The sequence below is a fragment of the Babylonia areolata genome, chromosome 1, assembly GCF_041734735.1.
Source record: "Babylonia areolata isolate BAREFJ2019XMU chromosome 1, ASM4173473v1, whole genome shotgun sequence".
Taxonomy (NCBI): Eukaryota; Metazoa; Mollusca; class Gastropoda; order Neogastropoda; family Buccinidae; genus Babylonia; species Babylonia areolata.
The window spans coordinates 82,371,174-82,386,173 of record NC_134876.1 but is presented as its reverse complement, the minus strand read 5'-3'; the positions used below and the strand labels follow the sequence as shown (position 1 = coordinate 82,386,173).

General features: G+C 43.3%; 1 protein-coding gene across 2 annotated transcripts in view; it reads left to right on the top strand.

The window, feature by feature from the left end:
• The window catches only part of LOC143288293 (bifunctional 3'-phosphoadenosine 5'-phosphosulfate synthase-like), a 24,762-nt gene that overhangs the window by 4,149 nt on the left and 5,613 nt on the right, over positions 1-15,000 (top strand). Inside the window, exons 1-10 of one of the 2 annotated variants that reach the window (XM_076596651.1) lie at positions 1,100-1,255; positions 3,142-3,492; positions 5,688-5,826; positions 7,351-7,469; positions 8,237-8,350; positions 10,750-10,861; positions 11,077-11,282; positions 11,998-12,129; positions 12,985-13,114; positions 14,932-15,000. The exon at positions 14,932-15,000 is cut by the window's right edge and continues 74 nt beyond it. In XM_076596651.1, the coding sequence (XP_076452766.1) occupies positions 1,247-1,255; positions 3,142-3,492; positions 5,688-5,826; positions 7,351-7,469; positions 8,237-8,350; positions 10,750-10,861; positions 11,077-11,282; positions 11,998-12,129; positions 12,985-13,114; positions 14,932-15,000 (1,381 nt within the window). In that variant the 5' untranslated portion in view covers positions 1,100-1,246. Of the gene's footprint in view, positions 1-1,099; positions 1,256-3,141; positions 3,493-5,687; positions 5,827-7,350; positions 7,470-8,236; positions 8,351-10,749; positions 10,862-11,076; positions 11,283-11,997; positions 12,130-12,984; positions 13,115-14,931 lie in introns of those variants that run through there. The other variant, XM_076596644.1, reaches the window with a different exon arrangement.

The window sequence follows — 15,000 nt, the reverse complement described above, 5'->3', positions numbered from 1 at the left end:
AAATGAAATTTATCATGAACATCAAATAACATGAAAACATTTTTTTTAAACAATTAAGATAAAATAAGATCAAATGAAATTCATCAAAGTCAGATGAAACGTCAATGAAAGCAAATCAAATCAAATCAAAGTAATATAAGATAAAAACAGAATTAACTTAATAACAGCAACGACAAATCGGGTTATTTTATTTTTTCCTGTGAATCCCTGTACAGCTACGTAATATCAACCCGATTTCCCTGATCCGTGCGACTCATGTGAAGGCACGAACCTTTGTGGAGACACAATCAGACTTGGATTGAGGGCATTCCCTGGCATGCGCGCAACCCTGCGCGAATTCTTCCTGCTTATTTCGGTTGAAATCTGCCATGAGGATTGCCTAATTAAAATGCATGACCGCATGCTGAACAGCTCTTCAGTGTATCTTTCTCAGTCGTGGTGAGCAAACTATCGTGATGTTTATTTATGTAAGCTTATGTACAGACACAAAACATACGTCATTACACATGCACACGTGCGCGGGCGGGCGCGCGCGCGCACACACACACACACACACACATACGCGCTCGCGCGAACGCAAGTAAGCACGGATGCACGAACGTAAGAGATGGACAGAGATACAGGCAGACAGAGACAGAAATGGAGTCAATCACACAGACACAGATGTAACGATGTGTTTCTGCATTCGTCTTTCAAACCACATGACCTGAGCCGAGTTTGCATTGCACTTAGAATTTCCAAAGTCTGCCCAAACGTGCATGTGTGTGTTAAATCGTGTGCGTGCGTACATGTGCATGTGTGTGTGTGTGTGTGTGTAAAAGCAGTCAGTCTTTACGTCTCGCGTTTTGGTGCGAAATGAAGAACGAAATTCAAGGAACGTCACAGCTGACTAATGCTCTGGTTTGTCGATTTTTCCTTTTTCGCTGGTAACAGCTGCTGACCGTTTGACAGCGCCATTTTGTTTCAACGTGGCCGCTTCATTATGGCCAAACGCAGCATATATCAGTTTCTCCTCTATGGTCGAAATCGTGCGTTTTCATCCAATCACAATCGACAGTTGTCTGCACCAGTTTTCTGCTGAGTGCTGGTGTTTCATCGTGTGTCTCAATATATTAAAGAATCGCCCAAAGACTTCAGTTTGAATGAGAAGAGCTCTTCTCCGTGCGTGGCTGATCTGTAAGATTGTGAAGAGGAGTGAAGTTAGCAAGTCTTACCAGTGTCCTAAATCTTGCCTTTTACCGTCAGGATGAATCCCGTGAGTAACTGTCGTAAAATTGATTAGTTAAAGAGTTCCTTTGAAAAGTACTTCAACCAAAGTCAGCATTGTCTTTTCGCAAGCTTCTGAGTTCGTATTTTTGTGTGTGTTTTTTTTCTTATAAGTTATCTGTGTATGTATCATATTAAGTTATATCAAGTCCTTTATATACATGTATCTTCTCTTTTGGCAAACGAAGGTAACAGTGAGTAAAACAGCCAAACGAACGATTGTACAAAAACGTGTTAGAGACAGACAGCCAGAGACAGAGGTGCAGACAGACACAGAGAAGATTATCATTAATTGCTGCCCCTCTTCCCACTCCTCACTCTCCTTTTCTCTCTCTCCCTCCTTCCCTCCTTCTCTCCCTCCTCATCTATCTCTCTGTCTCTGTCTCTGTCTTTCTCATCCACTGTTCTTAGTAATTACTCACCGTCATGTTCTTCATTCAGACTGTGAAAAATCCTTGTTTCATTCTGTCGTGCATGTATGAGTGTGTGGTACACAAATGTCGCGTGTGTGTGTGCGCGCGTGTGTGTGTGTGTGTATATGTGTGTGTATGTTGTAATGCATTGTATTGCACTGTACTGCACTGCACTTTTACTCTACTATAAAGTACTGTAATTTGCTGTAATGTAGTTTACTGTACTGTAATGTGCTGTACTGTTCTGCATCTTGATGATATATCCGGCATAACAACATCGCGGTTCTGGTAACGAACATTACACGAACTTTCTTGCAGACAAACATCACGTCAGAGTCTTTAACAATTAAAAATATGCTTCACTACGTCCCCTCCCCCCACCCCCCCACCCACCACCACTACCACGCCTTCCACCCCCACAGGTCACCCATTGCCCCTACCTTCTTGGAGACAAATTCCACGCCAAATTCTTTAATGATAATAGTGATAATGATATCGCCCCTACCTTCTTGGAGACAAATTCCACGCCAAACTCTTTAATGATAATAATGATAATGGTATTCGCCCCTACCTACTTGGAGACAAATTCCACGCCAAACTCTTTAATGGTAATAATGATAATGATATGATAATGTTTATGACAATAACAATAATGGTAATAATAACAATAATAATGATCATAATAATAGTGATGATAATGATGACGATTGTTTCACCCTATCCATTCCGCGCAGGTCAAAAACCTGTTCCACCAAATTTCCTTTTCCCCCCCTCCCTTCTACGCAGGTCACCTTGCTCGCCTTCATCCTTGTTCTTCCAGTATGCTGCTGAAACTGTCGTCTTGAGATAAGTTACCGTGGGGCGCGATTTAAAACTGGACTGCCCAGGGGCGCACTGACAGCTGAGAAGGGAGGTGGGGGCGCAGTCCACTGGTGTGTTCGCATCTCTACCTTGACCAGTCCGGCTACTGTAGCGGTACCTGTGAATACTCTCCCAACGGCACACCCCTAGACCTTCCTCCTTGCACAATTCACACCAATCTCTTTAAGATAAAAACCCTATTTCACCCACACATTTCACACCAAACTATTTAATATAAAACCCTATTTCACCCACTTCCCATTCCACACAGTTATCACCAAACTATTTAAGATAAAAACCCTGTTTCATCCACTTTCCCTCAGTCCCTTCCAGACAGTTCACACCAATCTCTTTAAAATAAAACCCTGTTTCACCCACTTTCCCGCTATCCCTTTCAATACAGTTAACACCAGACTGTCTAAGATAAAGCCGTGCTTCACCCACTTCCCCTCTATCCCTTTCCACACGGTTCACACCGAACTATTTGAAATATAACCCTATTTCACCCACTTCCTTCTATCCCTTTCCACACGGTTCACACCAAACTATATAAGATATATCCCTATTTCACCCACTTTCCCCTCTATCCCTTTCCACGCAGGTCACCCAGCGCGCCACCAACGTGGTCTTCCAGTCCCACCACGTGTCCAGGGACAAGCGAGGCAAGGCCCTGGGTCTCCGGAGCGGCTTCCGAGGCTGCACCATCTGGCTGACGGGTCTGTCGGGCGCCGGCAAGACCACCATCTCCTTCGCCCTGGAGGAGTACCTGGTGGGGCAGGGCATCCCCGCATACTCCCTGGACGGGGACAACGTGCGCACGGGCCTCAACAAGAACCTCAGCTTCTCTCCCGAGGACCGCGAAGAGAACATCCGACGTATCGCCGAGGTGGCTAAGCTGTTCGCGGACGGCGGCATCGTGTGCATCACCAGCTTTATCAGTCCCTATGAGAAGGTGTCCACCGGACTTTTACTTATCCTCTCTCTCTCTCTCTCTCTCTCTCTCTCTCTCTCTCTCTCTCTCTCTCTCTCTGACTGTGTCTGTCTTTGTCAGTGTCTCTGACTGACTGACTGTCTGTCTGTCTGTCTGCCATTCTGCTTGTCTGTCTCGTCCTCTCTTGAGGGCTGGATTAAGGAATTAAAAATGAATAGATAAAATGATAATGTATATATATATATATATATATGTGTGTGTGTGTGTGTGTGTGTGTGTGTGTGTGTGTGTGTGTGTGTGTGTGTGTGTGTGAAATGAATAAACAAATGAATAAAAAATCTTATAATGATGATAATGATAATGATTATCATAAATATAATTAATATAATTATACTAAAGCGGATCTACTTACTCTTCTAACAACCCTCGTGAAATGAAAATTCGTTTCGCTTCGTTTCTCTCTCTCTCTCTCCCTCTCTCTCTCTCTCCCTCCCTCTCTCTCGTTTTTTTTTCTTTGTGAATTTACTTCATTCTTCTCTTCCTCCATCTTCTTCTCTTTTTTTCTCTTTTTTTTTTTTTTTTTTTTTCTTATTCTTCGTTTTACATCTTCTTTCTGTTTCGTTTTTTATGCTTTTTGTGCACATCCACACGAATAGACATTCAGTTCGAGAGTTTAAGTTCTCTTTCTCCCTCTCTCTCTCTCTCTCTCTCTCTCTCTCTCTCTCTCTCTCTCTCTCTCTCTCTCTCTCTCTCTCTCTCTCTCCTTTCCTTAGTGCTTAACCCCTTGACTGCTGAGCCTTTATGAAAAGAGATCAGCGTGGCTACAAGTCTACGTGGCATTATTGTTTTTTGTTGTTGTTGTTGTTTGTTGTTGTTGTTTTGTTTGTTTGTTTGTTTTGTATACTCTAAAGTGTTGATTTTGATTTTTGAAGTGACGCAATCCCAAGAGAAAGAAGTCTGAATAAAATAGTGGTACCTGACTCCCTGACCTGTAGGCTTAGTCTTGGCTGACAGCCCTTTACCGACGAACATACACATCGCCAGCAGTCAAGGGGTTAAATCTACTTGAATCTTTATTGGTCTGAAAAGTCGTGTCGCCTGGCCTCACGTTTCATTAACTACGCTTGCAACGTATTTTGCATAATGTTTATGGCACAGGGACAACATTGATTAATCGACCGAGAACTGTGTCAGCACTTTAGTGTGTGTGTGTGTGTGTGTGTGTGTGTGTGTGTGTGTGTGTGTGTGTGTGTGTGTGTGTGTGTGCGTGTGTGTGCGTGTGTGTGTGTGCGTGTGTGTGCAGAGGGAAAGAGAGAGTAAGAGAGACAGAGTTGCAGACAGAGACCGAGAAAGACAGAGAGAGCACATTATATTTATTCATTCGGGGAAAAATCCCAACGAATATTGTAAATGACTGTGTCTTTGAATTGAGCAATTGTAATCAGTCGTCCGTCCTGGTTTTTAAACATAGTCACGTTTGTCTCCTCCTCCTCCTCCTCCGCTCTTCTTCTTCTTCAACTTCTTTGTTTCGTTCTTCTTCCAAAAATCCCTGTCCATAATCAATTGTTCTTATTTCGCATCTTCATTTATATGAAAACGATTATGCTAAGGGCACCAAAATTAATAGTAACTTTTCTGCTGTGCACTCAACCACCTTTTCCCCCTTTTATCATTACAGCTGAATTGTAGATTAAATGAATAAATAAATAAATAATCCAGAGAGCTGCGCTGTTCACCCCAGTAAATGACAAACATAGTCATCTACTGGATGAAAGGATGATTTGAAAGACCGCAAAGGCTACAATACGTCCCACTAGTACTACCCTTACTACTACGACAACAATTACTACTAATGCTACTGCTGCTACTACTACTACTGCTGCTGCTAGTACTAATGCTGCTGCTTCTACCACTGTGCTGCGACTACTTCTACTACTGTTACTACTACTGCTGCTGCTACTATTACCACTACTATTACTACTACTGTTGCTACTGCTACTACTACTACTACTACTATCACTACTACTACTACTGCTGCTGCTGCTGCTAGCACTACTACTACCTCTGTTACTGCTGCTGCTGTTGCTGATGCTTATATTACTACTACTACTACTACTATTACCACTACTACTACTACAAATACTACCACCATTACTGCAACTGCCACCACCACCACTACTAGAATTGACAATGACCGTGTAGTGTCACGTGCCCAGGACCGTGCCAACGCTCGCCAGCTTCATGAAGATGAAGGCCTCAAGTTCTATGAGTGTTACGTCAACACCCCGCTGGACGTGTGTGAGAGCCGGGACGTCAAGGGGCTCTACAAGAAGGCCCGTGAGGGCAAGATCAAGGGTGAGGATTCGCGCTAACCCCCTGGAGGGTATTGAGGGTGAAGATCCTTTCTGACACGTGTCCGTTTACGGGACAGGTTGAGGATCCACCCTGACATTTTGTTCGTTTGGAGGATATTTAGGTTGAGGGTCCGCGCTAACCCGGGTGTCCGTTTTGAGGGTATTGAAGATGAAGATCCACGCTGACACGCTACAATATAGATATATAGATAGATAGATACTCAGGGTGAGCATCCACGCTGATATGTGTCCATTTCGAGGATATGTTCCTGTATAACTGAAGAGGACATTAAGGATGAGAGGATAACATGTTTTCGTTGTATGGGATATTAAGGATGAGGATCCACGCGGACATGTGTTCGTTAAGAGGATATTAAAATTCAGGATCCACGCTAACATGCGTTCGTTTGGAGGATATTATGGGTGATGATCCACGCTAACCCAATGGTGTGCTCAAAGATATTAAGGGTGATGATCCACGCTAACCCAATGGTGTGCTCAAAGGTATTCAGGGTGATGATCCACGCTAACCCAATGGTGTGCTCAAAGATATTAAGGGTGATGATCCACGCTAACCCAATGGTGTGCTCAAAGATATTAAGGGTGATGATCCACGCTAACCCAACTGTGTGCTCAAAGATATTAAGGGTGATGATCCACGCTAACCCAATCAGTGGTGTGCTCAAAGATATTAAGGGTGATGATCCACGCTAATCCAATGGTGTGCTCAAAGATATTAAGGGTGATGATCCACGCTAACCCAATGGTGTACTCAAAGATATTAAGGGTGATAATCGACGCTAACCCAATGGTGTGCTCAAAGATATTAAGGGTGATGATCCACGCTAACCCAATGGTGTGCTCAAAGGTATTCAGGGTGATGATCCACGCTAACCCAATGGTGTGCTCAAAGATATTAAGGGTGATGATCCACGCTAACCCAATGGTGTGCTCAAAGATATTAAGGGTGATGACCCACGCTAACCCAATTCTGTGCTCAAAGATATTAAGGGTGATGATCCACGCTAACCCAATGGTGTGCTCAAAGATATTAAGGGAGATCGAGAGCATACATGACATGCGTCCGTTTGGAGAATACATGTTGAGGTAGTTTCGTACGAACACACTTAAAAGTTAGTATTGTACAAATATTTGTCTTGTCCTGAACAGTTATTTCCAATATTGGTTGTTTTAGTTACAACTGATCACAGCCAAACTCCTGGTTATGCCCATTCTTAGATTGTATGTTTAACAGCTACAAACAGTTATGACAGTTATTATAAATACCGTCTGGGACAAGAGTTACAACACACCCCAACCCCCAAACCCACCCCCTGCCCTTTCCCTTACCTTACCTCACTCCCGTCTCCAAGTTATTTTCTTCTCTCTGTTTTTTCTAGTGTTTTTTTTCCGGTGCAGAATCATTCAAAATGATAGTAAATGTCAAATGTGTGGCATTATAATTCAACTTGAAAAGAAATAACATAGCACAGAAACAAACCAAAAAAAACTTTGTTGTGTGCAGGCTTCACCGGCGTCGACCAGGCCTATGAGCCTCCCCCAAAACCTGAGCTGGTGCTGAAAGCTGGGGAACAGACGGTGGATGACTGTGTTCAGCACATTGTGACCTCTCTCATTCAGGATGTGAGTATGTAGTGCAGTAGTGGCCTTGTGGTAATACGTCCGCTTGGGAAGCGAGAAAATCCGAGCGTGCGGAATCGAATCCCACACTGCCTATGAATTTTCTCCCCCTTCCACTAGACTTCCAATACGCTAGCCATTTGGATAATACAGTAAAGAGGGGGTCCCGTGTGTAGCATGCGCTAAGTGCACGTAAAAGAATCCACGGCAACAAAAGCGTTGTCTCTGGCAAAAGTATGCAGAAAAATCCACTTTGATAGTAAGAAAAGATTTTTTAAGCTGTATACAGAGCAAAATAATGAATAGGTGGCACTGCACTGACGCGATGTGCTTACCCCGGGGAAGAGCAGCCCGAATTTCACACAGAAAAGTCTGTCGTGAGGGAGGGGGTCTGGGGAGGAGTGAAACTCACAGGATAAACTTCATGATATCAGTATCAAAATTATGTAACCGGGAACTCCAAAGATGACATCCTCATTAGCAGTACCACTGTAATTACTGACTCTATGTATGTGTATGCTTGCGTATGTGCGTGCGTGTGTGCGTGTGTTTGCGAGAGAGAGAGTGTATGTGTGTGAGTGTGTGTATGTGTATGTATGTATGTATGTAATATATATATATATATATATATATATATATATATGTCTGTCTGTATGTATGTATGTATGTATACATATGTTTATAATTGTGAGTGAGTGTGTGTGTGTGTGTGTGTGTGTGTGTGTGTGTGGTGTGTGTGTGTGTGTGTGTGTGTGTGTGTGTGTGTGCAGGGGGTAGTGCCACGTGGTGCAGTGAACACGGTGCGAGAACTGTTTGTCCCTGACAGCAAGAAGGCGGAGGCCCAGAAGGAGGCGGAGGCTCTGCCCTCCGTGCAGATCACCAAGGTAAGGGGCCCGGCCCCACAGCACTCCTCACCCACTGCAACCATTACAGTCGTGTCCTACTGTGACCATCACAACAGCAGAGAAGGCAACTGCTGTCCCTGCTAGAATTTCATCATAGTGGAGAGTGTCTTGCCCAAGTCACATCCCCACTCCCTTCGACAAAAAAAGGCCTCAGGACGGCCGGCGTTGGGATGGTCCTCACAAATACCAACTATCCCCCAGTGCATTAGCAGTGAGGGTCAGTGCAATCTTGCCTCCTAGTTGGAGAGTCGTAGTCGCTAACAAAGGCTAAGCTGTAAATGATTTCCCATTGCAGTGGGGAAACAATGAGTCAAACACCTCTCTCTTTACTGTGAGCTTTGGTGAATTTTTATCATAAGCCGAGCGTTGAGACGTGTCACTCAAAGTAATCTTAGTGAAAGGGGAACATCCTGTTCACAGGCCACCAAAGCAATGGACAACACGGAGAAGATCCAATTCACCGATTTCCCTTTCCCCAATTCCTCGATTGTGCCGTCAGCATCAATGGCCTCTCGAGAATTTGAATCTTTATCTTGTTTCGCCTATCTGTAGTTCCTGTTTTACCTTTTTAGCTCCTCTCTCTCTCTCTCTCTCTCTCTCTCTCTCACACACACACACACACACACACACACACACACACACACACACACACACACACAAGATTGTGTGTGTTTGTTAGTCTGAGTATGTATAGCGGCACGTACACAAAAACAAACACAGCAACTGAGTACACACGCGAACTGGGAACAGACGGGCGTATCGGGGTCAGGGATTCAGTGATGGGCTAATCGATAATAGACGAATCGAAAACAAGTCAATCGACAGCACTATAATCGGTTACCTCATTAACTGGAAGTGACCATATTTACTGGAGGTTTATCTCGTTTTATCGAAGTATTAGAATACATGCACGCAAATGAAAGTATTGAGAGTTGTGTAAAGCGATGTAGTTTATCGCTACAGGTAATTTTCTTCGTCTGAAAGTCTGCAAATCACCAGTGTGTATGATGGAACATTAAACAAAATTCCTTCCTTCCTTCCTTTGCCTGAAGTCATCTACTTCGTTTCGTTGAATTATTAAACAAAATCTAGGTTCAATGTCTCACGTCTGCAAAAACATATATTCACGAATAATCATGACGATAAAGAGCTAAAACACCTCATCGGCATCAGCTCGCGAATGTTTGTCACAAAGATTGTTTGTAACTTGTGAATGAATTACTTCCTCTTCACACATATATACATACTTGGGAATTAGATGTCATCACTGGTTCGAATATCTAATTTTTAAGAACTTGTTCTGACTGTAGTGGTCAACCGGTCAAGCCAGAATAGAATAGAATAGATTTTATTGTCATGAAACCGTAAGGTTTATAAGACACAAGTGCAATGGTAAATGAATGAATGAATGAATGAATGAAAAACACACAATTAATCCATCAGTTAATGCAGTAAATTGCAGCAGCATTCATAAACAAATTTTCCTAATCTTGTTTGTATATATTCATCATCTGTTAGCATCACCTGACTGGGAATATATCCTGTGTTATTCGAATTTTAAATATCTTTTACAAATTGTTGCCTTAAGGTTTTATATTTAATACAATGATCAAGAAGATGGATTTCGTCTTCCAGGATGTTACACTTGTACAATCTGTCTTCTTGTGGAATATTTAATTATCTACCTTTCTCAATCTTTAGGTCATGCGCGCTTATTCTGAGTTTCGTTTAAACTTGTCTGTGTTTTGTATCTGATATATTTAAAAGATAGTTTTCAGTTTTGTACTCTGCTACTCGTATTGTAAAATTTTAGCTTTAATGTTTTTTCTCTTTTATCTTTCCAGTATTTGATATATTCATTTTCTAATTTTTTTATATACGATGTATTTCAGTCTATGTACGCTGAATGTGAATTGGTTTTTCCAAATGTGATCAAGGCCTATAATTTCGAGTATCTTTCTAACAAATATCAACCATGGGGAAGTTGTATTTTCTTGTTGGTACATAGACTTATATATTTTGTTGATGAGGGAAGTTTCTGGTAATTGAATAATGTGAATCCACTATGTAATAATTTGACACATTATCTATAAACTTATTGGGAATCTGCCCAGTTCACCTAACACAGGAAGCACCATATCTTTTTGTATACAGAATTTGTTTACAGAATTTAATGTGTCATTTTTCATGTGGAAACTTATTCGATAAGCAGTCGTCAAAAAGATGTGTTAAATCGAGAGAATCATCCGGTTTGACTTGGTAAGGTAACCATACCTCCGCCCCATAAATCGATATTGGCGTTATCAAAGTATCATATAACTTAGATATGGTACCCTGCCAGTAATCCCCATGTGTGTGTGTGTGTGTGTCGTGGACAGCTGGACCTGCAGTGGACTCAGGTGCTGGCAGAAGGCTGGGCCACTCCGCTGTCCGGCTTCATGCGTGAGAGAGAGTACCTGCAGTGTCAGCACTTCGGCTGTCTGCTGGATGGTCAGTATCCAGTGTGTGTGTGTGTTAGAGGGGAGGGTGGGGGTATGTGTGTGTGTGTGTGTGTGTGTGTGTACGTACGTACGTACGTACATACATACATACATATGAATATAATAATAATAATGTATGAAAATGATTATTATTATGATGATGATGATGACAATAATAATAATAATAATAACAATAATAAAACGCCTGGGGTTATCAATTGACAGGGGGAGTGAGCAACCAGTCGATCCCCATCGTGCTGCCCATCAACACAGAGGACAAAGAGCGGCTGAACGACTGCGCGGCCTTCACGCTCAAGTACGGTGGCAAGAACATCGCCATCCTCCGCAAGCCCGAGTTCTTTCCCCACAACAAGGAGGAGCGCTGCAGCCGGCAGTTCGGAACCAGCAATACTGGCCATCCCTACATCAAGGTGCGTGCGTGTGTGTGTGTGTGTGTGTGTGTGTGTGTGTGTGTGTAGTAACGTGTGTGTGTGTGTGTGTGTGTGTGTGTGTGTGTGTGTGTGTGTGCGTGTGGTAACGTGTGTGTGTGTGTGATATTTTGTTTTCTGTATCATTTCGATGATAATGAACGGTGATGGGGGTGATGACGATGCTGCTGGGGGTCCATTGAGGTTGGGGACTACATGACGAAGCTAAACTCTTATAACAAGTAGTCAGCCCTGGGGGGAAATAGCCAAATGCGTTAACTCAACAGTTTTTAGATAAACCAGAAGAACGAGTTGTAGTAGTTGACAATATAGTCACTGTACTGTACTGTATTGTACTAAACCAGATGGCCTTCATTGCGTTCATCTGATGATTATCACAGATGATTGTTATAGATTATGGTCAGTGATTGTTACAGATGATGGTTGGCAATGGTGGATGATTGTTGAGGATGATAATAAGTAATAATTGTTACTGACAACGGTTGGTGATTGTTGCAGTTGATTATGATTGTCGCAGATGATAGCTGATTATTGTTGTAGATGATAACGGATAATGATGCTTGTTGCAGATGACGGGTGATGATTGCTGCAGATGATGACAATGGGTGATTATTGTTGCAGATGATGGTTGGGGATGACTGTTTGCAGATGACAGCTGGCGATGAGTGTTGCAGATGATTGTGGATGATTGTTACAGATGATCTACGACAGCGGTGACTGGCTGGTGGGCGGGGACCTGGAGGTTCTGGATCGCATCACGTGGGACGACGGGCTGGACGAGTACCGCCTGACCCCCAAGGAGCTACGTGCCAAGTTCAGAGAGATGGGGGTAAGCTTCCTGCTCCGAACCGTGCTTGCTTGCTGGCTGGCTCGCTTTGCTTGCTGGTTGGTCAGAAGTTTGGTCATTCCACTGGTCAGTGGACATTTCTGGCCGGTTTGCCCGTTACTCCGTAGTTCATTTGGTGGAAGAATAAGACTGTACGTATTGAAGGTCAAGCAGAAGGGTATGTGTAAGAATAATAAATTGAAAGGGATTCGAGTTCTCGTCAACTGAAAATGTGCACATGTACCCGCGAAGACTGTCAATGAAAGACGTCGATCATATCTCTTAGAGGCATCAACCACTTAGCAGCAACAACCAAAAAAACAAAACAATAAATGTAACAGTGTAGTGATGGTAATCATGTTGTAATTGTGTGTCACTGTCATCACTGCCGTTTTATCTTTTCTCTTCGGGTTTTTTTTTTTTTTTTTTTTTTTTTTTCATTTCTTCTTTTTCTTCTTCTTCTGCTGCTGCTGCTCTTCCTCCGAAACTTCCTCTTCTTCCTCGTTCTTCTCATTCACACTTGTTGATGGGGGGCGGAGGTGGGGGGGGGGTTCCTTCCTCTTCCGTCTCCACATATATTTCTCCTCCCTCTTTTCCTTCCTGTCTTTCTCTTTACGCTATAGTTTCAGTTTCAGTTTCAAGAAGGCGTCAAAGCCTATGGACTGATCAGTATATGCTACACCAGATGTGGGCACTTTTCTCTCTCTCTCTCTCTCTCTCTCTCTCTCTCTCTCTCTCTTTCACCTATGATTGCAATAGTCGTTACCACGGTGATGATATTCTCAAGCAGTTAATGTGACTGCTAGTTCAGGTGGGTCATTTTCTTTCTCTTTTTTTTCTTTTTCTTTTTTTCCGTAGGCGGATGCCGTGTTCGCCTTCCAGCTACGTAACCCTGTACACAATGGACACGCTCTACTGATGACAGACACACGGCGCCATTTGCTGGAGCGTGGCTTCAGCAACCCCGTTCTGCTGCTGCATCCTCTGGGTACGTGACCACACTGTCTGTTCTTCAGGCACTGACTCACGTCCCACATTCACAGTGGGAAACAAGCACTGACTTTACAGGTGCTGGTCACGATACAATGCGCCTCTGACCTTTCAAACACACACTAACATACACAGAGAGACGCAGAGACGAAGAAACACGCGATTTCCGGTGTTGGGGGTTTTTTTGTTTTTGTTTTTTTGTTGGGTTTTTTTTTCTGAGCGATTGACAAAGTTCTGTGGTTTCGATGTTCTGTTTGTTGTTGTGCTGGTGGGTTTTGTTGTGGTGGTGTTGTTTTCGTTTGTTTGGTTTTTTGTTTGATTTTGGTGGTGTATTTTTTGTTTTGTTTTTGTTTTTCAAATCCCCAACTTGATACTTTTTTTCCTTAAATTCTAATAGCTTGTGAAGACCAACGACCCCAACCCCACCCTGCTGCCTCTTCTTCCCTTGTCTCTCTCTCTCTCCTTTGCCCTTTTGTCCTTCCCAAGGGTATTTACATTCAAACGTTCACATATAGTAATTACATTATACAGACGAATTGATCCGGATTAGGCTTGCCTCGATCTTTATGTTGCACACAGATGTTCGTCAACGATTAATTGTGATGTTCTGCCGAATGCTAACATCGTCAGTATCATACAGGCTGGCAGTATTGATTGCGACTTCAGAGGTAGACTTCACGTGCAGATGACTGCTCTGATGAAGAATCGCATTGGTGCACATCCTGTCACGCTGGTCCACCCACAAAATTGTGTATCGATCACCACATCACCAAGTCACACGTGTTGCGCTCTATAAGCCGCAGTAGAAATATGTTGTGGTAGATAAAAAGTCACCCTGTTGCATGTCAGGAAGATAGAGAGATGGGGAGGGGGAGAAATAGAGGAGGGCGGCTGGACTGGATTTTTTTCTTTGTTCTTTGTTCTTTTTTTTTCTTTTAACATACCGGTCATCGCAACTAGTGGTTACTGATCGGGCTGGTGCCATTGTGCCTTGAAGGTTCACTGCTATAGAATTTCAAGTGTTGTTTTTGTTTTGTTTTGTAGTTTCCTGCTGATTTTGGGGGTGGGGGTGTTGTTGTTGTTTGCATTGTTTTTGTTTTTACTACGCTTTCCCTTTCCTCTGCTCATCATATGTTTAGACTTTGGAGCGGCTTCCAATGCATAGAATTGAACCATACATTTGAGTGTCGATGTTCATCCTATAAACCACTACTCACAAGCATCCCCTTGTTGACGTTATACAGGAATTCTGATGGTGAAAAAATATATACAGATGTAACAATGAACAGGCTTAGCACTGGATGCAACACTGGTACGCTAACTACGGTGTACGCATATTCGGGCCAAACGACCAGCAACTCTGAAAAAGAAGAAAAACATTTACAGAGGCCCATGTCTTTGACACGCAGCCCACAGAGTTGAAGGAATTGTTATGGTGAACAGTGTTTCTGTGCGCCGCCTCAATGACTCTGAGAAGATGAAGAAGGAGGAGGAGGAAGAAGAGCAGGAGGAGCAGGAGGAGAAGAAGGAGGAGGACGAGGAGGAGGAGAAGAGGAAGAATGGGGAGGAGGAGAAGAAGAGGAAGAAGAAGAAGGAGAGGAAGGAAGAGGAGGAGAAGCAGCAGAAGGAGAAGAGGAAGAAGGAGGAGGAGTAGGAGAAAAAGAAGGAGGAGATGAAGAAGGAGGAGGAGGAGACGCAGGAGAAGGAGAAGAGGAAGAAGGAGAAGGAGGAGGAGGAGTAGAAGAAAAAGAAGAAGGAGAGAAAGGAGGAGGAGGAGGGAGGATAACTCTGACAGTACTGTGTGCCGTGTCTCAGGTGGCTGGACCAAGAACGATGACGTGCCCCTGCCGGTGCGCATGAAGCAGCACGCCGCCATCCTGCAAG